The 25,846-nt window shown below is 36.7% G+C and overlaps 2 protein-coding genes across 4 annotated transcripts; both read left to right on the top strand.

Annotated features, from left to right (window-relative positions):
* The first annotated feature begins 12,686 nt into the window (after nt 1-12,686).
* LOC128922046 (uncharacterized) lies at nt 12,687-14,689 on the top strand. Of its 2 annotated transcripts, XR_008471315.1 has the most exons (3): nt 12,687-12,834; nt 12,912-13,144; nt 14,079-14,689. XR_008471315.1 is itself a non-coding variant. In XM_054231391.1 (2 exons), the coding sequence occupies exons 1-2, from the start codon at nt 13,115-13,117 to the stop codon at nt 14,571-14,573; spliced, it is 525 nt and encodes a 174-aa protein (XP_054087366.1). In that variant the 5' UTR covers nt 13,012-13,114; the 3' UTR covers nt 14,574-14,689. The 2 variants fall into 2 exon arrangements, 1 of the variants encoding a protein (XP_054087366.1); XM_054231391.1 differs by lacking the exon at nt 12,687-12,834 and having other exon boundaries at nt 13,012-13,144.
* A 3,477-nt stretch (nt 14,690-18,166) lies between these two features.
* On the top strand, nt 18,167-23,659 carry Adf1_32 (uncharacterized). 2 transcript variants are annotated; one of them, XM_054231390.1, is made up of 3 exons: nt 18,167-18,839; nt 22,388-23,050; nt 23,121-23,659. In XM_054231390.1, exons 1-3 carry the CDS (start codon nt 18,686-18,688, stop codon nt 23,135-23,137), a joined length of 834 nt encoding a protein of 277 aa, XP_054087365.1. In that variant the 5' UTR covers nt 18,167-18,685; the 3' UTR covers nt 23,138-23,659. The 2 variants fall into 2 exon arrangements, with proteins under 2 accessions (XP_054087365.1, XP_011187209.1); XM_011188907.3 differs by having other exon boundaries at nt 18,171-18,839; nt 22,388-23,659.
* The last annotated feature ends 2,187 nt before the right edge of the window (nt 23,660-25,846 follow it).

The following is a 25,846-nucleotide window of genomic DNA, read 5'->3' as shown; positions in this document are numbered from 1 at the left end:
AATTTCTTACTTCAGGGCACAGCTTTCTGCCATGCGACCGGGATTTTGCACTTATCGAAAAAAAAGAAAAAAAAAAACAGCTCAACTTTATACACCAGCAGGTGTGTGTCATAGGATTCATTTTGCAAGGCCTTCGAATCGTTTCCAGTTCCATAAAATGACTCCATATGAATTTAAAAACTTCGAAATGCTAGTCAAAAATTTATATAGAAATCCTTTGTGCAAAATAACTACTGCAAAGTGGATACAAATTTCTAGAGACGATCCAAACACACTTAGAATGCGTAAGCAGTATAATATAGAAGAAACATGGACTTTTGACTAATTTGCGCAAAAAAAAAAAAACCAGAAATTATGCGAATTATACTTTGCCAATGCTCAGGAATGATCCAATAAAAGTAAGTGATGAAAAGAAGAAGGACCTTCTGGCAATGGCGTCGAATTTACCAGAAAACTTTACACAGTTTTATAAACAGTTGCCATGAAAGATAAACCAATATATATATTGATACTCTATACTATTTACTACATATCCGTTGTGAATTACATTTTGCGGAAATATCGTTTAAATTTATTTGAAATAAAAGATTTTTCGTTTTGTTTATAACCTTCTTTGTTTGTTTGTATTACTGAAATACATTTTTTTTGGTTTTGAAACCTTTACTTTCCAAATACGTTGACGGAAAAACGTTTCAAACGCTATCCTACTATATGTTATGCATAGTGGAATAACGTATTAACATCCATTTAATTTTGGATATAAAACGTTTTTCCATTTAAAGAGTTTAATTTCGTTTTTTTTTATTAGTTTAACTATTTTATTATTTTTTTATTTCAATTTATTCATTCTAAATAGACAGATTACTATTGAAAAAATAAAAAAAAAATCCAAAATTGATAAAACTTTAAGCTTTAAACGTTTATTTCATTTCCTGAATATTTCTAAATCTGTCGCTTACGACGTTATTCGCGAACATGCTTTAGTTATAGATGTGTAAACATGGAGTTCACTAACGCCGTGATTCGCGCTATTTTAAAGTTCTCCTTCGTTAATGCAAATCCGCTAGAGAAACGTTCCGTGAGATTAATGGTGTTTTGGGGGATGGTAACGTATCACTTCGAACTGCGGAGGAATGGTTTCGACGATTCAGAGCGGGTGAAAACGACACCATGGATAAGCCAGACGGCGGAAGACTTTTGACAACGAATACCGATCAAATCATGGAAAGCATCGAGTTAGGCCGGCATGTGGCCTCTCGTCACATCGCCCAGGAGATGGAAGTTAGTCACCAAACCATTTTAAACCATCTGCAGAAGGCTAGATACACAAAAAAGGTTGATGTTTGGGTGCCGCATTTCTGGACCGAATCAACGTCTGCGATATACTGCTGAAACGGAACGAACTCGACCAATTTTTGAAGCGGATGGTGACTGGCGACGAAAAATGGATCACATACGACAATATCAAGCGAAAACGGTCGTAGTCAAAGCCCGGTGAAACGTCCCAAACAGTGGCCAAACAGTGGAATCATCCACTATGAGCTGCTCCCATATGGCCAGACGCTTAATTCTACCATCTACTGCGAACAACTGGTCCGCTTGAAGCAGGCGATCGACCAGAAGCGTCCAGAATTGGCCAACAGGAAGGGTGTACTGCTCCACTAAGACAACGCCTGACCACACACTTCGTTGCTGACTCGTCAGAAGCTACGGGAGCTCGGATGGGAGGTTTTATCGCATCCACCATATAGTCCGGACATAGAAAAATAGCTGTCCGTGTTCTTCGCAAATAAGGAGAGGGGGCTTCTAAGAAGAGGGTATTATGAAGTTGCCGTCTATATGGAAACAGATTATTGAACGAAACGGCGCATATTTGAACTTAATCCGGTCACTGTAACACTTTTTATAATGCATTGAATAAAGAGCAAAAAATGGGAAGATATTTGACAACCTAATATTTTATTGGATATAATTTATTATGTAATGGAACTGATCCAACTGTGTTGAAATACTCTTTGTATTTATTACGTACAAATTTCGTAGCATTTGTTGCATTTGCCCCTTGAAGCGGTCTTAATTTTGAAAGTTCACAAGTACTTTGCTGAAATACGTTTTGAGTTTGTGCTGTGGTAACATTTTCTACATCGATGCTGTCATATATTGCTGTAGATTTTTCCGTGTTAAGGAATTGTGTAGATAACAATAGGCCAAACCATTTTCGATACTTTTGGGGGATTCAAATGTATTCTATTTGCAAGAATGTGAAATCGGCTGCTCAAAATTCCGAACGCGTTTTCAACGATGCCTCTAGTTCTCGATAATCTGTAATAGAAAATAATTTCCTCTAGGTTTAATTGAGTACGACTTTATTAAATTCTCCATAAGTGGAAATTCATCATCTCCAATAAAAACAAATGGAAATTCTTCCTCACTCATGGGAACTATTGTCGCTTGAGGAATATACAATTCATTGTTATCAAACTTATCTTTTGATTTGCTTTGAGCGAATATTCCAGCATCAGATGATCTTCCGTTGGCACCACCTTCAACTGCTAAGAACTCACATTTCGCATTAACGATTGCCATCATAACAATATAGTAGGATTTTCTTAAATTGTAATAATATGAGCCCGGTCCAGATGGTTTTATAATTTCGACATGCTTGCCGTCTATTGCTCCAATGCAATGAAGTTCCAGCAATAGATTTCCACTCATTTTGGTTTTTTGGAGTCTGAAAGAAAAGTTTAACTAATTTTAGTTTCCTTTTATTTTTAAATGGATTCTGAAAGTACACGAAAACGAAAGAGAACGGATCACAATCAAGAATTCAAGGAAAGTACGTATTTGCTGAATCTTGGGCAATTTTTATACTCTCGCAACAAAGTTGCTAAGAGAGTATAATAGTTTTGTTCACATAACGGTTGTTTGTAACACCTAAAACTAAAAAAGTTAGATATAGAGTCATATATACCAAAGAGATCAGGGTGACGAGTAGATTTGAAATGCGGATGTCTGTCCATCTGTCCGTCTGCCCACTGCCACGCCCACAAAATATAAATAAAGTTATAAAAGTAAAATTTGGTACAAGAATCGCACTAGGAAGGGGCATATTTAGATGTAATTTTTTTGGGGAAGGGCCAGGCCCACGCCCACAAATACGTTTTTATACTCTCGCAACAAATGTTGCTAAAGAGAGTATTATAGTTTTGTTCACATAACGGTTGTTTGTAACACCCAAAACGAGTTAAATATAGGGTTATATATACCAAAGTGATCAGGGTGAAGAGTGGAGTTCAAATCCGAATGTCTGTCTGTCCGTCCGTCCGTCCGTCCGTCTGTGCAAGCTGTAACTTGAGTAAAAATTAAGATATCTTGATGAAACTTGGCACACTTATTTCTTGGCACCATAGGAAGGTTGCTTTCGAAAATGAGCAAAATCGGACCACTGCCACGCCCACAAAATGGTGAAAACCGAAAACACATAAAGTGCCATAACTAAGCCATAAATAAAGCTATGGAAATAAAATTTGGTATGAAGGGTCGCACTATGAAGGGGCATATTTAGATGTAATTTTTTTGGGGAAGTGGGCGTGACCCCGCGTCCTACTAAGTTTTTTGTACATATCTCGCAAACCAATAGAGCTATATAAACCAAACTTTCTGCATTCGTTTTTCTTAGCCAGTTCCTAATACAGTCCAAAAATGAAATAAATCGGATCATAACCACGCCCACCTCACATACAAACGTTAGGTTGAAAATTGCTAAAAGTAGGTTAACTCACTAACGAAAAACTTCAGAAACACTAACTTTCACATAAGAAATGGCAGATGAAAGCTACACTCAGATTTTTCCACAAAATGGAAAATGGGCGTGGCGTCGCCCACTTATGGGTCAAAAACCATATCTCAGGAACTACTCGACCGATTTCAATGAAACTTGGTTTGTAATAGTTTCCTTACATCTCAATGATATGTTGTGAAAATAGGCCAAATCGCTTCACAACCACGCCTACTTTCTATATACCAGAACTTTGAAGACAATCTGAATCGTTTACTTTATAATATATAAAGTAAGTACTAGTGAAGATATCGGTGCAGAACTTTGCACAAATACTATGTTAATAGTGTGGCAGCCCCATTCTAAAAATCGCCGAAATCGGACCAAAGGTTTTTAAGGCCCCATATACCGAACACGAGGACCTCGGTGCTTCTAACCTAATATTATGGTTTCCAACTTTCAATGGACTTTATACAATATATATGACGAATATGTGGGTCAAATTGTGTATTATATATATAATATAAATAAAGTTAAATAAATAAATTGCGAGAGTATAAAATGTTCGGTTACACCCGAACTTAGCCCTTCCTTACTTGTTTGTTTTTATTTTTCAAAAATTCAATTTACCTGAAAATACAACGCATTTTAATGAAATCAAGTAAAAATGGAAAAAAAATATAGAATATAATAATAGTGCAATATTTATATATTAGATTTTAATAAAAAAATCATGTTGCACACTACTCCAATGCCAATTCTGCAAGGATCAAAAGCGCACCATCTGCCAATGAAAAACTAACGATCTGCAATAAATAGTTGGCGTAACGGGCGCTAGCGTTTTTACTTGTTTATATATATCTTGCAATAAAACTATGCAAACTAAAGTATCTGCAGTCGTTTCCCTTACGTACCCCAACATACACCACGAAAATATTATGTTGAAAATTACTAAAATTTATCCCACTAACGAATAACATCAAAAACCCTAAACCCTAGTACCCATTGGTACTCTGCAAGATTTTTTTTTTTCTAGACAAGCCTGTCGAATTTCCATGTAGTGGCGCTTTGATAGATAAACGTTTCGTGCTAACCTCGGCTCAATGTGTAAACAACCGTAATATCGTTAAATAGTAGTCCATGTAGGTATTACACGCCATGATGATCTGGCACAAAATAGCACAATGGTGGTGAAAAGAATCAAAGTAAAACAAGTAAGGACAGACTAAGTTCGGGTGCAACAGAACATTTTATACTCTCGCAATTTATTGATATAGTTTTATTAATATAACACACAATTTCCAATAAAATAACGAAAATCATCATATATAGTGTATAGTCCGATTTGGAAATTATTTTCACAAGTAAAGCCACAGAAGCCACAGATGATATGCAGTATTTGTGTAAAGTTTTATTCCGCTATCTTCATTGGTTCCTTATGTATACATTATAAAGTGAAGTAATCAGATGGAATTCAAAATTGAGTTATATGGAGTGGTTGTAAATCGATTTCGCCTATCTTCCATCCGTGTTATGAGAGTGTCAAGAAAGTATTATGTAGAAAAATTGAAATCGGTCGAGTAGTTCCTGAGATATGGTTTTTGACCCATAAATGGGCCCATTTCCCATTTTGTAAAAAAAAAATCTGAGTTCAACTTCCGTCTGTCATTTCTTCTGTAAAATGTAGTGTTTTTGACGTTTTTCGTTGGTAAGTTAACGCACTTTTAGTAATTTTCAACCTAAGCTTTGTATGGGAGGTGGGCGTGTGTAATGGGGTACGTAAGAGAAATGACTGCAGAAAGCACGGCCACATTTAAAAAAAATTACATCCAGATATGTCCCTTCCTAGTTCGATCCTTTGTACCAATTTCACTTTTCTAGCTTTATTTATGGCTTAGTTATGACTCTTTATATGTTTTCGGTTTTCGCACATTTTCAATACCAACCTCCTTACGGTTCCAAGGAACACGTGTACCAAGTTCCGTCAAGATAATTTAATTTTTACTCAAGTTATCCGTTGCATGGACAGACGGACGGACGGACAGACAGACATCCGGATTTTAACTCGTCTGACCTTATCCTGACGATTTTGATATATATAACCCTATATCTAACTCGTTTAGTTTTATGACTTACAAATAACCGTTATGTGAACAAAACTATAATACTCCCTTAGCAACTTTTGTTGCGAGAGTATAAATATACTTATGGATGATTATATATATGTACATATTTAGAAACATTTTAAATATTTACTCTAAATCAAAGTCATTCATGTCCATCCTGAGTATTCACCAATTGTTGTATACAACGATATCGGTTTGGTGGAATTGGACAGTGGCGTTCCCGTTTGCTTATTTATCGCTGCAAGTCCATGAATTTTAATAATATCTCATCTTTCTAGGTGTCAATAGTCAACTCATAGTGGCTGCCGCACGTATGCGCATTCGTCCGATCCCATTGTGTCGAGATGCTTATAGTGATTTTATAGACCGTCGAATCGCAGATGGTATTCGGACAACACAATTATGTGCACACAATGTTATTGAACAGGGGCACAATTGCAGTACAACTGCCAATATACCTATGGATTTAGTGGAAGATGAAGGTTTAAATCAGTGGTCGGCAAACTTATACAATCAAACAATTTATTTTGTGAGAGTGTATGCGTGTTGAGAGCTACTCAACTGACCAAGAGTTCTGTGCTACTGGTGAAATTAGGACCAATACTGGTTTCCTAACAATCATTTGTATAGTGTACGTTAGCTTAACACATACAATCAATTGTTTTTACTGCGTAGAAATGTGTATGAAAACATTATAAAGCAGTAAACTTTATGTAAATTACATTTTTTGCAAAACAAAAATCGATAGTACTACTTCGAGTTAAACATACAATTATTAATTATAAATTATTAACTGACTTGCAAAAATAATAAAAAAAAATTAATAATCTAAATAGAAATATAATAATATATATAAAAGCATTGTCTTTTGTGTTCACACATGCGTGCGTACAATCCACCATGCCAAAGATGACATGATACGAAACTCTCTCATTTTCCCTCAAACCGAATTCCCTGATCTCTCATTTTCAGTTGGTAGCAATGCGAGTTGAAGGAATTTTTGACAGCTTATGTCAGAAAAGGCGGGATGCCAGAAATAATCCCGCTAAAACTATTGAGAAAATCAGTGCGAAAGTTCACTTGACGTTGAAAAAAGCTTTTATACAATTATTTAAAAAGTCAAACGTCGGTATTACTGAAACGCTACTATATAATATTACAAAAGAAACGGTAGTGAAATATATTATTTAGTTTGTTTATAGTGTATAATAAAGTGTACGTATATTTTCAGCAAAAATGCCTAAAGTTAGGAAGTGTGTGGTTGGATGCGAGGGCGGACAGCATTATTTCAACTTTCCCTGTAAGGAAAAGGATGAAGACAGGTTGGTCCAATTTGAAAATAATTAGTAGTTTTGATTTAAAATTTAATTAAGTAATATTCGAATATTAATATAATTAAATAATATATATTTCAAATTTAAATTGTAATGAAATAATATAGTAGTATAATATAAAAAAGTATTTTTCTAGCATTGAAATAGTAATTTCTTATAATATGTTATATACTAATTGAATTAATATTAATATTTAAAAAATAAATATTTAGTTTTACATGTAGTATGTAGGAAACGTTTAATAGTGTTCGGATTGTAAAAATGTAATTTCAGTTTTAGATGCTAATTATTGTATTTTGAATAGAAATAATATTTTTACTTAATTAAAAAAGTTTAGATGAAAAAGTAGATAATAGCTAAATTTTTTAAAAATATATATAAGATTATATTTGTAAGGTGTAGGGCTTTTTTCTTTTTTACTTTTTAAATTAGATATTTAATTTGGCTGAACCGGTTGGGTGTTAGGCAAAGCAAAAATAAATATCTGTATGCCTGTGATCGGCACTTCTCCTACGAAATGAAAAATAACAAAAAGCTTCGGATAAATGCTGTTCCGGACTCGCATTTACCAAACACTTCAGAATCCAGAAATTTTATTTGCAATTCAATTATTGAATTGGGTTCGGAAGATTTCCTTCCTAGAAGTAGCGGTTCGGAATCCCTTGGGGATTCGAACAATTTATTAACACCAATAATAGAAGAAGCCCAGGAAGAAGTAGGTAATTTTACAGAAATAGGAGTGCAGACAAATTTAAGCTTGGTATCAGGAGTTATAACATATTTAAAATATCAGTTAGAAGATTTGTCTAGGAAATATAAGCTATTAGATGAAGAATTTAAAAAAAGAGTTGAGGGTTTTGATGCGATAGGCCACTTTTGCAATAATTTTCCTCCACAAATAGGCGCCATAGTGCGCAATAGTACGAAAAACATTAATAGAAATCCCAAAGGTCGTAGATACGACAGCTATTTTAAAACACTGGCTTTAGGTGTATACTTCCTTTCACCTCTAGCTTATAGACACCTTAAGCCAATCCTTAGGTTTCCGGATGAGAGAACTCTTGACGAGTTTGTTTCGGAATGGCCTCGTGATCCAGGATGTAACAGCAGTAGTATTAGGTGTTTAGAGTTAAGAAGTCGGGGCTTTAGTGAGGACCAAAAATTCGTGTCGATTTTGTGTGACGAAATGGCACTTAAGAGTCATATGCAATACCTGCCCAAGTATGATAAAATTGTAGGAGTAGAGGATTATGGTGACGAAAATCGCACTAGTAGAATAGGAAATAGTGCAATGACTCTGATGGTCCAAGGTATTGGTGGAACGCCTTGGTCTCATCCCTTATCTTATTTTATTGTCCATGGTTCATGTAAAGGGGATGTTGCCAAAAAATATATTTTTGAGGCCATTACCCAGTTACAAAGAATAGGCCTTAACCCTTGCCGTTTTGTTTGTGATCAGGGATCTAATTTTCTTAATTTAGCTAGGGTATTAGGAGTTTCAATAGAGCATCCATACTTTGAGGTAAATGGCAAAGAGGTATTTTTTTTTAATGACTGCCCCCACCTTTTGAAAAATACGAGAAATTGTCTCGAAAATTCTAAAAATAAATTATCTTTTAAATCTCTTCCGATAAGTTGGTCCGATATAGTGCACTTTTATAATAAAGACTCCCAAAATCCAATTCGTTGTGCACCGAAACTTTCAGATGCTCATATTTCCCCTAATAATTTTCAAAAAATGAGTGTCAAACTTGCAGGGCAAGTTTTCAGTGACACAGTCGCTTCCGGAATGTTATCCGTTTATAGTTCCGGTCGTTTAACATGCCCTTCCCCTAGTTTTTGTAATACGGCAGAATATATTTTATTTATTAACAGGTTATTTGATATATTTAATAGTAGTAATTTTGAAGCTATTTTGCCCAGTAAGAAAGTTTTTTCGGCAACACCCGAGCAAATTCAGTTTTTAGATGAGGCTGTTAAACTTTTAAAGACGGTTAGGGTTAGCGATGACACCGGGGCTGACATTACTTCCTCCTTCAATTACCTTAAGGGTTGGATCCTTAATATAAATAGTTTGAAACGGTTGTGGCGATTCTTGTCACTCTCAGGCTTCCAACATCTACAAACGAGACGGCTTTGTCAAGACAATTTAGAAAATTATTTTGGACAGATAAGGAGAGGCGGTGGTCGATGTGTGAGGATAACACCTTACATGTTTTGTAATTTGTTCAGGAAGTCATGGGGATTGCGTTATGCTAATATAGTGACCAACGGAAACTGTGAACCGTTAACCCATTACGAAAGCTTTTCTCCTACTATTTCTAATAATTTAATAGAAAGTGTGTGTAATGACCGTTTAGTGCAGGACTTGTCGTGGCAAGAGTTCCAAGGACTTCCACGACCTGAACATTCGTTCAACCGCATAGGGTTAGAAAGTTATTCAGAAGTAGATGATGTTGAGGTTGATTTTTTGAAAGAAAATGCATTTGCATATTTTAGCGGCTATTTATATTTAAAAATATTTAAGACACACACTTGTACACAACCCTTACCATACTTAGGAGATGAAATTTCTCCCGAATACCTCTTCACACAAGAAAGGCAAACAGACAGGTGCAATTTGATTAAGCCGCCTCAGGCATTTTTGAATTATTTAAAAGAAATAGAGGTAATTTGTATAAGAGAATTCGATAGCACTTGTCACAGGATAGGTGTAGGGCAATTATTATTTGATAAAATGAAACATGTCAGCCCCTACACATGTTGTAATAATAGCGACAGTAACACTATACTAGCATTATATATTAGAATTAGAATATTTTTTACACTAAAATTTTTCAACAGGGACCTTAGCACGCCTCATTTTAAAAACAAAATTTTATGTGTTTCACATATGTAGATTTTGTTTGTGATCTTTAAATATATTTTCGAGACCCTTTTTTTTGGTTCCTAGTTTTTCTTCGGCTTCTGTGTAAATATTCTTTTTTTATATAACTGGATTCTGACAAATTTCAGGCCTTTTTGCGATTGTTTATTTATTTGTAAATATGTATTTTTATGTAAATAATAGTATTTAAGATTTTTTGTAATGTTGTAAAATTGAATTTTGTTTACGTTTACATTATATTATTGAGAAATATTTGTATATAATACATTTCTCATAAAATTGTGATATTTTACAATGAATTGGTTTGCTTTATTTTTTTGTATTTTATAATGAATTGTTATTTATTTTTTATATTTTATAATGAAATGTATTTATTTTATATCATTTTTTTTTTGTGATATTTTATTATGAATCGTTTTGTTTTTGTTTTATATATTATATAATTGCCTTATTTATTGATTTTTAATATGTATATATGTATATAGTTATATGGGTGATATAGGCCTACTGGGGAACCGAACACCCAAAAATAACATCGGTAACGCGCTAATTGCATACCTCTGTGGTAGTGTGGAAACTGCAAAACACCCAAAATTTATTTCCAAAATACCCAATCTGATTTCTTCGGTAGTGGCATCACTGCCAAATGTTATAAAAAATTTGGATTTTGACAGAGCTCTCACAAAACAAAGAGTTTCGTATCATGTCATCTTTGACCATGCGTCCTGCTCGCTGTGCTGTCAGCAAGCAACTGACCTTACATCGCGTCTATGGTGTAATGTGCTGAACACATAGAAGACGACAAACGACGAGCGACATCTGTCAAATATTAAAATACACGCGTTCTTATGGGCACAGATTTTTTGACAACAGCACGACTACGCGACAACAGGCTTGTAGTTGTCGTTGTCGCCAAATTAGAAATGTTTCTAATTTTGCCGACGACAATGGCCGCTGTAGAGCTGCCACTAACATGTGAAATGTAAAATTATTCAAAGTTCTCACAAGTATGACGTTATTTTGCCAGCAGAAACGTAAAATAGCTTTGATATATCATTTATAATAAGAATCGATTATTTAAAATAAATAAATCGACCACTTTTACATTTTTTGCGTAAATAATTTCACTTTAAACTAAATATGTAAATTTTATTGAAGTGAAAGATGTTAGTACGGCAACAATGAAATTGCTGTTTGATATGTCGCTGCCGTCTTCAAAATGTACAAGACGCTGCCTTCAAAGCGACATTTGTGATTAGCCGTCGCTACGTCGTGTCGTGTCGTCGTCTTTGTGTTCAGCACGTAAAAATGGTTGCAAGTACGTGTGTTTCACACGTACACTCAATGTGCGCTCAGTGAGCGCTCCGAGGGCAATGGGTTGTTAAATATGGGCTATTAAATAAATCAAATTATATCTAAGAATAAAAAATAAGAATTGTATTTACTTCAATGTTTCAAGGATGTTGGGTTTGGCAAATGAAATCCTGAAAAATTGCACAGTCTATACCACAAATTTGCAACAGAATTCGGCAAATGCGGATGCAAATTCACAAAAAAATGCAAATTAGAAGTAAGTAGCTTATTTAGAGAACCGAAATAAAAACTTAAGTCTTCGCCAACTTATTTATTTTATAGCTTCGTGTCTTCGACAACATACCTCCAGAAGTGATCAAAGTAGATCCACTAATGAGTGCCTCTCTGATTCTGCTCCTCGTTAAACATTTCTGGCTGTTCAAGGCTCACTGAAGAGTTAAGAGAATAATACTTCATTAAAATTCGAAAACAATGGTGAACTTACAATGTGCAATAATTGGAGGAGAATAACCCTATTAAGCTGTCACAATAAAGTTATCGCTGATATTATAAGAGTTGGCTATCTGTGGAATTAGACAAAGAGTTTAGAAATGAACGGACCGGCTTCCGTCCCAGAAGGTCGTGTGTTGACCATGAAAAGACGCTTCGAATAATCGTAGAACTGTCGGGGGGTGACGCTCCCCACTATATGTATGTCGCTTTCATAGACTTTGAGAAAGCGTTCGACAAGCCATGCCACCGTGCGGTATGGTGAGCTCTAATATGTAAAGAGAGTTCTGGATATCCTCATTACACTTATAAAGGGATTGTACGATAGCCAACTTGGTAACAGTATTCCTGTAAAAAGAGGCGTGTGACAAAGGTGTTTTTTGTCTCCTCAAAAGCAGGCCTTAAAATAAATCTCAAAAAAGCCAAAATTATGTGTTTGAACACTGACAAAAAAATCCACTGCATATACTTGGAGAATATGTAGAAGATGTTGAATAATTCCGCTGAGGATATAAGTAATCCCATAGGAAAAGCAAAAGAAACATTTGGAATGGTCAAAACATATGGAAAACTCAACAGTTATCCATACGAAGAAAAATCCGTTTGTTTGACTTGAACATAAAACCCGTTATACAGTAAAGCGCCAAACATTCCCGTTATGTCATGTTTCTGCGAACTTTTCTGTCGTGTATGGTGGTGTTTGCCAGTTCGCGCAAATGTTCGCCAAAAATCAAAATATTTTAATTTTTGGCAAACATTTGCGCGAACTGTTCGTGCGTGTATGGCGAAATAGCTCATATTCGTAGTAATTTCTGAACAGAACAGACGTGCGCGGAAAAGTCAAATGGACAGTAAAAAATTTCTGAGTGAATTTATTGAAATGTACAAATCTTTGTCATCATTGTGGTAAGTGAAAAGCAAAGATTATTGTAATAGAATTAAAAAGAATAATGATTATGCGGTTTTAATCGAAAAATTAAAAGAAGTGGATCCTGATGCCACAAAGGATACAGTTATAAAAAAAATAATTAGTTTGCGGGCGCAATACCGGCGTGAATCGAAAAAAAAGAGAGATAGTTTGAAGTCTGGTGCTGGTGCTGAAGATGAATATGTTCCTACTCTTTGGTGCCATGATTTGCTATGCTTTTTGAAAGATCAAGAAGAACCTTTGGCAGGCGTTACCACAATGCAGGATGAAAATACAAACACATTTGAGGTAAGAAAAAAAGTCAAAATATTATTGTCTTTTTTTTTGTGAACACAAACATTCATTTTGTTTTTATTTCGTAAATTATTCACTTTCTAATATTTAATATATTGTTCTGCCACGGAACTGTTCCCACTACATTAAAATAATTACAATATTTTTCTCGAATAGTTTTTGCTAAATTGGATGCATTCTTTGCACTTGAAGCTTGAAGAGCTGTAAGTCCATGGTCATTATGCCAATCGGCGTATTCTATCGCTCCAGGATCTGTTTCTTCAACATCGAATCCACCTTCAAAATACGTCTCCTCATTTTGCCTGCGTAAAAAGTTATGCAAGTAGCAACAGGTTAACACAATTTTCGTGACTTTTTCTGATGATAAATTAATAGTTTGTAGGAGTATTCTAATTCTTGATGCTAAAATGCCAAAACAGTTTTCAACAATTCTTCTCGCCCGAGAAAGCCTGTAGTTAAAAATTATTTCTTCTTCCTTGAGTGTGTTGTGGCTAAATGGCTTCATGATATTTTCTAACAGGGGAAAAGCATCGTCAGCTACGAATACAAATGGTAGTTTTTCTTCGCAGTTTGGAAGCGGCTGAGGGTCTGGAATTTTCAATGTTTTATTTTTTAGAGATGAAAAAAATTTTGTTTCGCTAAAAAGGCCGGCATCAGACGCTCTTTCATTTGTGCCAACATCCACCATCAAAAATTCGTAATTAACATTAACCACTGCCATTAAAATGATGGAAAATTTTTTTTTATAATTATAATAAAAAGATCCAGATCCAGGTGGATTTATTATATTGACGTGTTGTCCATCAATTGCGCCTATACAATTTGGGAAGTTCCAGCGTGCATCAAAATTTTTCGCTTCTACCTTCCAATCTTTTTCTGTTTGTGGAAGCTGAAAAGTAATGAAAAACTTATAAATCTTTCTTTTTAGGAATTCACTGTTCGACCAAGCAAAAGAAAAGTTTCTGAAGAAGATAAACTTATTAAAATTGCATGCGAGAGACTTGCCAACAGCCGCGAACCCACAGAAGGTGACTCCTTGGCTCAATCGTGGGCTTCGCAGTATAGTGAAATGGAGGCCTCCCAGAAAACGATTGCGCGAAAAATCATATCAGATGTTTTATTTCAAGGTTGCTTGGGAGCATTGGAATTTGGACACGCGATTCAAATCCAAAATGTGTTTAACCCAAGTCAAATATTAACACCAAATGTCATTCCGCAATACCCAATGCGCACGTCTACGCAACTTAACTACGCGGTGCCCCAACACATGCATAATTATACAATAAGAGTTCCGACTCCTTTAAGTAGCGGCTCGTCCATAAACAGTAGTAGAATGTCACCTCAAGTCACACAAAACGCCATTAATTCGAGCTCGGTAGAAAACTTACAAAATTTCTTTGCATCGTTTGAAGAGAACGAATAATTTATTTTTATTTTTACTTCAAAAACCAATAATTTTCAGACACACATATGTACACATGAAACTTTTCTTGTTTGGTCGAAAATAAATAATTTAATAAATAAATAATTACCTTAATAAAATCTTTCAATTGACTTATTATGGCATCACAAGTCTCTGTAACTATTTTCCCAATCATTTGGGGCGCAATTGCGCAATTTTAAGTCTTCAAAGCTATTGCCACTAGCTAGAAAGCGCAAAGTTAAAGCAAGGCGGTGATGAGGGGGAATCGCTTCTCTCATTATTGTATCCCGTTTCGTTATGAGTGGCAAAATTTTTTGTAAAAGTTGGTCAAATGTTGCCTTGTTCATACGAACGTACTTTTTAAAATCATTTTGTGACGTGAATTCCAGTTCTTTAATAAGCTCACTTTGTCCAAGAACTGCTCGTTTTTTAAACCATTCTTTGAACCAAATTTTTTTTTTGCGATCTTCTCTCTTTTTTCTACGCTTAATTGCCACAGCGAGCAATATTGCAGCAGCACAATTGTTGTCCGTATTCATCGCTGTCTGAAAGAGAACTAATGTTCGGCCAAAAGTTCGTATGGTGTATGGCCAAAGCTGCGAACAAGATTGCGGAATGTTCGCGGAAATGTTCGTGTCGTGTATTTAGCGCTTAAGGCTGTAAGATTTGAAATATCACTACCAGGGATTCGCAACGACTACAATAATACGTTTTTGTCTTCGTTATACTATAATGGAGTCGAACGTACCAACGGCGCCGTTTATCTGTTAGCAGCCACTTCGGTCCTTGGTTGGGAACTGTGGAATGTACGTAGCCTACGTAGCCCCGGGTTAGCACCGGTCCGTCCGTGTTTTCCGGACAAAGCGAAGATAACTGGGTCTCAGGGAATTGGGAAACGAAATTTGAAGATCTGCATCAGATGTTCAAGGACTTTTGGAATGATGGTTGGTTGGTTGATACCTTTATCTCCAACTTCATCGGTTAGTATCTAACCACTTAGAGAATTAATTATTTAAAAATTAGCGGTTTCACAATCGAAAGATGTGCCTAAATTGGTTTGACGGATTTTAGAAATATTGCTAAATCCGTGTAATTGTTACCAATAGTACCAAACCAAAAAGTTTCTCAATTGAAAAAAACGAGAGAAGAAAATGCTTTAAATGTTAGTGTTCCTCTGACCTCAACCGATATGTCATTTGTTAGAAACAATTTTCTGATACAAAACCTGAAACTTTTATTTGTTTCCGCATGAGTTGAAAAAATCAAGAGATCTTTATGAGTGCCACTGAGCTTTAGAAGAAAAAGTTTACTTTGCCAGCGCACTTGGGCCAGCTGAGTGCTAGCGTACTAGAGTAATGTGAACATGTGGGTAGAAACTTTTCTAACGATTTCATCAAACGGTGAATGAAAACACGTGCAATGGGACAGCACCAAAATACATACACGCATGTATGTATGTTTGCTGTTGAGTTCAGTTTGTACGCCACTTTTTCACTTTTACCAGCGAAAGCTCAAATGAGTACTCACAAAAAAAACAACAGACACAAAGAACGGAGAAAATGCGAAATACAAAGTCAACACAAAATGTAACAAAATCGACAGTACGTACATATGTATGTATGTTCTAACAAAAAAAAAAAACAATAATAATTTCCAATGCATATTCGTCACACGACACCGAAGCTTGCGCTGGCATTTCAGCCATATACGTACATACATATGCATGTGTATGCAGGTAAATGTGCCGAAGTGCATTCGGCACAACTCGTAAGGTACTTACAATGCAAAGCGTAGACTTTACTAAAAATAAGTGCAAAAAACGCAGCAAAATGCAATATCATTGCAAAAGTTCTAACGGCTACGCGACGCAGATGTAAATGTTTTTAGACGTCCATTGCATGAAGATCTGCAGTTAGTGCTGCTATGGGCCAATGCGATCACTGTCAAGTAAGTGAATGCAATTAGCACGATTGCTACTAAAACATACGTGGGCTACTTTACTTGGTGTTTAGCTCTCGCCAACAATTGAAACCGACCGACGTGTTGTCGTGAGTTCAATTTTCTGCCCATTTCACAAGTTTCGTACAACCCTCCACCATCCCAACCAACAGTTGCGAACTTTTTCCCTTAGCCATTGTGCTTTTGGGTTCATAAATGCTTACAGTAAATGCAACGCGCAGTTAGTTGTTTGCCGATGACGTCATATTTAGCATTTTGCATTCTCTCAAGCTTTTGCGACGTCGGTGGCATCAAAGGGGTGCACACAATATACTCGCAACTTTTGCTGCGCAGCGCAAGTGTTTGCTTGCACGTAGAAACACCTACATAACTCTAACTGCATTTACGACGCCGACGGTGACTTTGGCAGTGCACAGTGGGTCGGTGTGAGGTAAATATACGGTCAATATTATAGCATAAAGCATGGATGGTCCCAGAACAGATGGAATATGTTGAAATGGCTTAAAGCAATTTAATTATGTACTTTTAATAACTAAAATCATTATGTATAGTATATGAAAGCTGGAGTAATTCCTGAACCGTTTTCACTCTTTGTCGAAACTAGGCTAAACTGTACCCAATATAATCCATTCTCTTATTTACCTTAAGATATCTCAATTAAAAGTTACAGTATAAAGCACACCGGAGATAATTACCAATATTTTCGTTAAAAAAATTTAGAATTATATGTGCAAAATAGGGGACCTTGAAAAGTTCTTGCCCGATTTCAACAATTTTTAATATTTTCCACAAAATTTCCAGTTTTTGCGTTTATCTTTAGTAAATTAGGAAGAGTAAAAAGTACGTATTTTTTTCAATTCATTTAATCCATAAATCGAAATCAGTTTCCATTAATTTTTAATCATCGTCAATGTTTTGCAAAAAAATTTTAAAATTCTGTCTCGACAGTAAAAATTTAAATTTTCTAGTATGCCCTGTTCGAAAAGTTTGATTTATGGAAGGAAATTTGTATGGAATTTGACTTCTATTGCCTATTCAAGAGTTCTAGTTATGGAGAACTTCATGTTATGGAAGTTCAACTGTATTTTGTTCAAGATAAGTATTACAATAATATCAAGAAATACGTGAAAAGTTTCCTTGACTTTTTTACATTAAAAGATTGAGCTTTATGTTGATATTACCAGATTCATCATTCACATTGTTATTGAGCGCAGATACTAACCAGGAATACTCCCAAGAATATATGCTTAATGGGCTAGAACGCGCCAAGATAAAGGTTTTCGGCATAGTACCTGGAAGCTACTATGTATAGACAATTTTTTCTTAGGCAATACAATTTTTATAAAAGTTAAATCAAATTCATTACTAAAACGAGTCAATAAATCTATTAACTGTAAACATATGCACACGCTGTCTGTTTGCATAAATTATGTCCTTCAGATCAACGACAATGAAGTACATACATATTTACAATGAACATTCTCATATATTCAACAAAACGTACACACTGTGGCACTATTTTGGCTTACGGCGCGTTCTTCGTGCTGACTGAATGGTGCCGCTGTTGTCGTTGCATTTGCGTTTGCTGTTGCCATTTGAGATTGCAGTAGTAGTCGTCGTTGTTGGGGCGCCGCTGTCGCCAATGCAGCTTTTTCAGTTTTCGCTTAACGCTCGTTCAGTCAAGTTGATTTTACTGCACCGTCGTACACTATTTAATTCTTCGCGTCGCATACAACTACAAACAAACGCTGCAAAAACACATACACACACACACGTGCATACAATTATTATCTGTGCCGCACCGCACCGCGCCACACTTTGCACCATCAATGCAAACGAGGGCAGCCGCCGTCATTGTCGTCGTTGTCGTCTGAGTGGCTTCAATTGGTGAACTATATATTGTGGTGTTACGACGATAACAGGTGCGACACAGGGCGCGCGCGTATACGTTGCGCCAACGAGCGGTCAGTGTACAGTGTTCGGCAGACGTTGTCATCATCAACAACAACATCGTCATCATCATCATCATAAACATCGTCAACAACACCATCAATATCAACATCAACATCAGGCGTCGTCAACACACTCGTCGTCGTCGTCCGTCGTTTGTACGCCAGCGACGCGCATCCAGTGTTGCGACGTCTGCTGTCAGCATGGCGCGCAAGGATGATCCCGTCCTCAATGTGCGCTTTGTACAATTGGTGGAAAACCATCCGTGCCTTTGGAACTCAACGCTGCCAGCGTACAGCAAGAAGGACGAAACCCAAAAGGCCTGGCAGGAGGTGGCCAATGAGACAAAAGATAATGGTATGTAGGCAATGATTGTGTCTGCTGGCTGGCTGGCGCCGTCGCAGCTGCTCCCATTTCGTCTTTATTGCTAATAACCATAATTGTTGTAGTTAGTGTGTGTATGTGCGCTTGCTAGCATTGTGGTTTCTATTTATTTTTGTTGTACATACATAATACATATCTACATATTGTTATTATAATAATTTGCGTTGCATTTTGTTGCTATTGTTGTGTATGCATTTTCTCGCTTGTGATTGTTGTTGTTATTCTTGTTGTCTCATTGGCGTGTTCATGCGGTCGAGCTTTTTCGCATTTGCTATGTAGTAATAGTGAGCCAGCTAGCTAGCTAGCTAACAGCTCACAACAGCCGCAGAGCAGAGCGCAGCGTAGATTTGCGTGCCGTTCGTTCTTCAAAGTTTTCGCTTTCGCATTCGCGATGCATGCGCTACACACTACAATGCACTGCACTGCACTTCCACTCGCCGCTCGTCATTCGTGTCGCGACCAACCGCCCCTCACCCCAACCCAACCGCAACACCATTTGACGTACGCAACTTGATGATTGTCGCGCGCTGTTGTAGACAATACAGGCACGCACGAACACACACACAGAGGCGCGCGCATGCATGACGTTGGTCAGTTGGCAATGGCAGCGCCCTCAATACGCTCAGTTACGTTACCCAAAGCTGCGCCCCCAACTTCTTACAAAGTTGTTATTGTGATTTTTTTTTTCTGATTCGCTTTTCGCAAGCTTGTGTGGCTGTGTGCATGTGTGGGGCGTCACACCATGTCGCTTCGTCAGTCGCCAGTCAATCGGTTTGTTTACTTGTTGCCGTATTTTGCTGCATTTGCATGTGCGACATGGTGCGCACAAAGGTGAGACGCGACGCGAAGCAAGGTGCTGCTCCCAATGTTGGCACGCCAGCTGCAATTGCTGCAGAAGCTTTGCATGCCTCGGTCGTGTCGTAAATGGCATTCGCTGTGCTCGGAGCTTTTGTCATGCAATATACATATATAGTACTCATGTGAGTGTGTGTCTGTAATGAGTACAATCGTCTATTGCCACAATCTACTCTACTACGCTCTATCGTTGATGCTCTTGCGCTCTCTGTTTGCCGTTTGCGCTCGTATTGCGTTGTTTCGTTATTTGCTTTTAGCATTTGTGCACGAGCATTTAATTTGTTTTTAATTTATTGCGATTTTCTGTTGCGGTTACAAGCACTTCTAGGTGTTTATTTGCATTGCAGAAAACGCGTTTGCCGTTACTCAATAGAACAGCAGCTCTCAACTACGCAAAGTTTTTGAGATTTTGAAGTTTACTGCAAATTTCGAAGAAAATGTGTAGTAGATGATATTAAAATACATATTTACATACCCGCATATGTGTGCGCATTCTTTGAATCACCGTTCCGATAATAGGTTTTTTGTATGCTTCCTGTGCTTTTTATCGCAACTTTCATAGCTGATCTCAGCGCGAAAGTGCTAACGATCGGGATTTTTATCAGCTGTGCAATTCTAGTTGTATATACATATGGGCATACTGGTACACTTTAAAGTCGGGGTAGTAAAAAGCTTCGTATACGATACAACTTATTCTTATTGCATACACTTTTCTCGCTTTATATGTAGGTATGTAGGTTATGTAGGTTTTTACGCTCGCAACAACTTGTGTGAATAATGTTAAGAATCTCTCTACACTTCCGGATGACTGTAAATTTATAAATGGAAATAATTGTACCTATATAATGCTGCATACTCGCATAATGCTTCACACTAATCAAGTTTAAGAGAGCTAAATTTAAAACCTAAACTTAATGTGTTAAAATAACTGCACAAGTACTGTAGCCATCATGCTACTTCATGAATCAACTGCATCTGTCCCACTGTGATTTCAACCACTGAATTTGGTAATAAGTGGTAATGAGATCAAACCCATAGCTTTTCTTGCACTAACTTTTTGAATTTTGGCGTTAAAGTTTTTCATTGCTTTTTGTGCTTTCGAAGCTACTTATTCCGATATGCTTTTAGTAGACATCCATTCCAAGTATTCTGTGTCTGTTCTGCGATAGGGCTGAACATACACAGAGAGAATTGAAAATTCTTTCCTTACTCCCTTCAAGTTCACAGCCGCGGCAAGTGTTATTGTTACCCATTTTTATCACATGTTCTCCAAATGCCAATGAAAGTCTGAAAATACTAGTCCTTTTTTGTCTTATCCTATTTTGGCCATATCTGTTTAGTTATTTTAAGAATTGGTTGAATTTTTCCATATATTCTCAGCTAATTGTTTAAATTGTGAGTTGAGCTCTCTCCTGATCGTTCTTAGCGGGTATGGTATTAACTCCGCCTCGGATTCCTCTAGAAAGGCTTCTGCCATTGCTCGTTTGCTTTTTCGTTACCGAAAATGTTCCTTTGGCCGAGAATCAAGATCAAGTTTGTCTTCCAGTGGCTCAATGTCTTCTTGCAGTTATAGACTATACTGAAATTAGTCATTGGCAACGACAAGGCCAGCCACCTGGCTATTTGTGTTTATTGTTATGTTTCCTCTCGTAGTTAATCAATAGAGCTTTATGTACAGGCCTTCTCTATTCCCGGTACTTCCGCTTGGAATAATCTAGTTGAGTTCGGTAGACGGATAGAGATAAATGTTTAGATCTTCATAGCTTAATGAAGATGTTTTTTACAGAAATATTGACTCTTCGGATAACGATATTTTAGTCTGTCTTACTCCCTTTGGGCACGATTTAACCAATAAAAGCTTTTGGGACAAAATAACCATTTATTTTTGATAATATGTATATATTACAACCTGTAAAGAGACCTCTAAAATCCACTACATTTGCTGTTTCCTAAGGAATTTACAACTTTTAGATATAATTCCTGTAGCTGAAGACATATGTACCTATTTCCTTCAAAATTACTCTTAGTATTACCTCGGTTACCTTTTTATGGGCGCTACATTTCAATCGAGCATTTTTTTGAGGTCTGGCTTGGCTTTTTTGGTGAATAAAGTTCTTAAAGTTTTTTCTTCAAACCTTTTTTTCTGGTCTTCTGATCCACACTTCGCAACCCGAAATATTTATTTATTTAATATATGTATATATGTTGGAACATATTTCTTGCCAACTTTGTAGTGTCCGCTATCTCGATCAATCAAAAAATCCGCACTTCATCAGTGAGAAGTAAATGCTTTATAGACGAACGTTTTTTGGACAACTGTGAATTTAACGTACTAATAAGCCGCATTGTAGACCAAATTCGACGGAGTTTAGAATTTATTCGAGGAATTCAAGCGCTAAAGAAGGTATTGTATGAGAGGTTATTACTTGTATTTCTTTGGAAGCGCTACTCTGTACTGTAAATCATAAAAGTATACTTTAAGGAATGTTTCATAGGTATAGCACCTTCTTTTGTAATTTTTGAGATTCATATCCCGAACTTATGGGGAGCGAAGTCGTATTCGAGACTTATTTACCCTTTAATTCTTCTTCGTTGTGTATTTCATTTGACTAGTTTTTGACTGCTTGAGTAAATATGTAATTGTTCTTTTAATCTTACCTTTGCAGTGCGCAATTGTCGAGAGAGATGGCGTACCATCCGAAGCAGTTTCCTGCGTTCGTTGAAGTTATCACGCACCAGTACTGGTCGAGGCAAACGCAAATATTACCTCTCCAAATATCTGCAATTCTTAATACCCTACACAAAAACGCGTCTAAAGAACGTCAATGCGACACCGAGCATAATTGCGCAACGCAAAATGACACCGCAGCCGCCGATGACGCGCATCAATCACATACCATTGCCCATAGTCAGTAGTGATGACACCAAAGATTCCAACGGCACCGAAGTCGCTATAGCCGAGGAGGATGTTGTAGTGTCGCTACACGAGGGCACAGTAACAGCGACGCAACAACAGCAACAGCAACAACAACAACGCATACAAGTGCAGCCACCAATGACAGCACCGTGCGCCATACCAGTACCAGTCGTCATGCCGGCACCGACCGCCATCAAAACGGAGCAGGGCGCCACAACGCCGGAACATGGACGATGTACAGCGACGGCAGTCAACACTTTGAGTGCGTGTGCCATTGGCGTTGGTGGTGGCGTCAACAGTGGCAGCGGTAATGCGGCAAACAGTAGCGCTTTCGCTGCAGCAACGGATACGCAAGCGACGCCGCGTAGCACATCCGCCGTCGATCTGACGGAGTTTGCCGAGTGGATTAAAAGTAAAAATGAACATCATCGCCAATGTTTAATGCCCTCCTCACCTGATGCTGATCAATCATTTCTCAACAGCTTGCATCCATTTCTGAAGGAAATGTCCGGGAAACAGAACCGCCGCTTCCGGCAGAAGGTGGTAGCGCTGATCGATGCCATTCTGGATAATGCCGACTGAGGCGCCGACACACACACACATACACACATGTGATGCGTAACGTATAGCAGCAAATACGATGGTGATGAAGATGTTGGTTGATGTGGTTACCGTGGTAGTGCTGGATGTGCGGAACCAAGAGAAAGTGAACGGAAACAAGATGGCAGCAGTGATAGCAAACAGTGTGGTCCGATGTGGGAGTGAGCTGTGTATGCTTTATTTCTGATATCATGGACTACAACTACAACTAAAGTAAACCTAACGCACATGAACACACTTTTACCTAGCGCTTGAACGCACACAACCTACATATATACAGTTAGACACTAATACATACATTATACTATACCTGCATGCACACACCAAATATGTGTACTGTGAATATCTGTTGATTTTTATTAGAGAAAAATATTTTTTTGTTTCCAGTGGAATTGAAATAAATGCTTTATTTTTTGTACAATTTGCCTTTTGATACTAAACACGGAAGAATATGTTAAATTGGTCAGAGAGAGTTCAGCAATTTTTTGAACTCTCCTACATAATACCGTCTGTTTTTGGCGAAAACAATTGAACAGTTACACAAAATCGATTAAATGAAAAAAATAAATAAAGAAAAAATAATGTACATACTTACAGATTTATTCAAAGAAAGATTTTCAATTTAAAAATCGTTGGATGAAAATGAATAAAATTCCAATCTCGCTCGAAGAGCAACAAGGTTGCGTTTCTACTGCAAATGATGTTTCATAGTCGAAATGAACGTTCAAACTGTCAAAGTAATTCCTTCTTCCTGTATATAATAAATATGAACCAGAATATCAGTATGTATCAATGAATGAAACATGTCTGCATCATTTTACTCACAAGTCGAACTCACAGTCAGTCAAGCATATGCGATGAACCGAAACTAAAGTGTGGAATGATGCGCCAGCCACCTGAAAAGATTGTTGTCTTCACAAACCAATGAAAACGATGACATTATTACATTAATAGAGCTTAAAATGGCTTCCGTCTCAACGCAGTATTCTCGGGATCTGACCCCCTTTAAATAAGTATTTATATGTATGTATATACATTCTTTAATCTAACATTTGCCTCTTGTTACTTTTCTGTAGCATAGTTATAGGCGCTATGTGTTATACTTTAGTTTCCTACGAGATCAAGAAAGGATATTGATATAAGAGCACCCTTGGTTGAGTAATACAAGACTCATTTTATCGCGTTTCTAAAACGGGGGGGAGGGGGGGAGGTGCGGATTTGTATTGGTTAAATTAAAGAAATAGTAAAATGAGCATCCAATGACGAGTTAAGTAAGTGCAAATGCAGTTGAACTTCCTTATAGTGTTTACATATGAAAATAATCTCGTTCTAAGCTCGGTCGATAATCTAACCGTTTACGTATAGCCAAATGAGATTATCAATTGTCAAATGTGTTGCATTTGTTGTTGTATTACACATATTACATTTTTGTTTACATTTTCATTTGACATTTCTCCTCTTCTTCGCAAAATTATCGATAAAACTAGGAAAAACACCGAAAATCTGGTTGTATAAAACGAGATATTCTATAATCTCGGATTATCCAGAGAGGAATTTTGTATGGGAAATCTCGTTTCTTAATTACAGATTATCGAGTTAAGCTCGTAAATGGAGATAATCTCGTTCTCCTCTCTGGATAATCTGGATAATATGTAAACATAGTATTAACTCGAATAACCATAATCCACAAAAATATTTCGAGTTGGAGACAATTCGAGTTATGGAAGATAATTTGTATGAAATTTGACTTCTATTGCCAATTCAAGAGTTCGAGTTATGGAGAACTTCGAATTATAGAAGTTCGAGTTTTGAAAGTTCAACTGTATATCCAGTGGCGGATTAAGTATTTTGCCGCCCTAGGCCCTGTCTGATTAGGCGCCCGTTTTAAAGGATGAAATTTTATTTCTTTGAGTCCGTTCATATTATTAATATATAATATTTATTTCATAAAAGTATATTTGTTAAACAATACAAATAAATATTAACAACATAAATAACAGTCAGTTTTCTTAAACTATAATGTATAACTTGATTTTTAAATATCTTCTTTCTGGCTTTCGTCTGAGCAAAATCATCAATTATGTCGTTGTAATCAATTTCTTGAACTAGTTGGGCTTCAATTGACAGTAGTGCTAGAGCATTGAGTCTCTCTTGGCCCATACTTGCGCGTAAATACGTTTTGACTCTTCTCAAGGTGGAAAAAGAACTTTCTCCTGAACATGCTTTGGCTTTCTTTTCATAATCAGAAAATTGTTTATCTCTCATATCTTTGAGAAATAATGCCAAAGAACTATATATTCTTATCAGCTTGAGAATCCTGAAGCTTCTTACTCGCAGCATTAAAGCGATCCAAAATTGCATTCCAAACAATGACTAGAATTGCTGTTTCTAGATGTTGTAATTTTTGCTGCAGTCCCTTAGCTTCAGCTCGCGTAGTAGGTTTTTCATCTTTGTTTTCACCAATAAAGTTTAGTGCAACAATTATTCTAGGCCACTCTTTTAAGTCTTAAACTTGTATGCTGTCTTAAAATTTCCCAACAAAGTCAACTGCTTCGGTAACAGATTCAGCTGCACAAGTTCCCACTAAATTTAAAGAGCTAATGGATTA

The sequence above is a fragment of the Zeugodacus cucurbitae genome, chromosome 5 (genome assembly GCF_028554725.1).
Source record: "Zeugodacus cucurbitae isolate PBARC_wt_2022May chromosome 5, idZeuCucr1.2, whole genome shotgun sequence".
Lineage (NCBI taxonomy): Eukaryota > Metazoa > Arthropoda > Insecta > Diptera > Tephritidae > Zeugodacus > Zeugodacus cucurbitae.
The sequence above is the reverse complement of the archived record's forward strand: the minus strand, read 5'-3'. Positions and strand labels throughout refer to the sequence as shown.

Bases quoted from the DNA above. Each gene is read 5' to 3' on its own strand.
- LOC128922046 (XM_054231391.1), top strand. From the start codon at position 13,115: ATGCAGGATGAAAATACAAACACATTTGAG. The intron at 13,145-14,078 runs GTAAGAAAAAAA...CTTTCTTTTTAG, and splicing joins AAAATACAAACACATTTGAG to GAATTCACTGTTCGACCAAG.
- Adf1_32 (XM_011188907.3), top strand. From the start codon at position 18,686: ATGGCGCGCAAGGATGATCCCGTCCTCAATGTGCGCTTTGTACAATTG. The intron at 18,840-22,387 runs GTATGTAGGCAA...TTACCTTTGCAG, and splicing joins CAATGAGACAAAAGATAATG to TGCGCAATTGTCGAGAGAGA.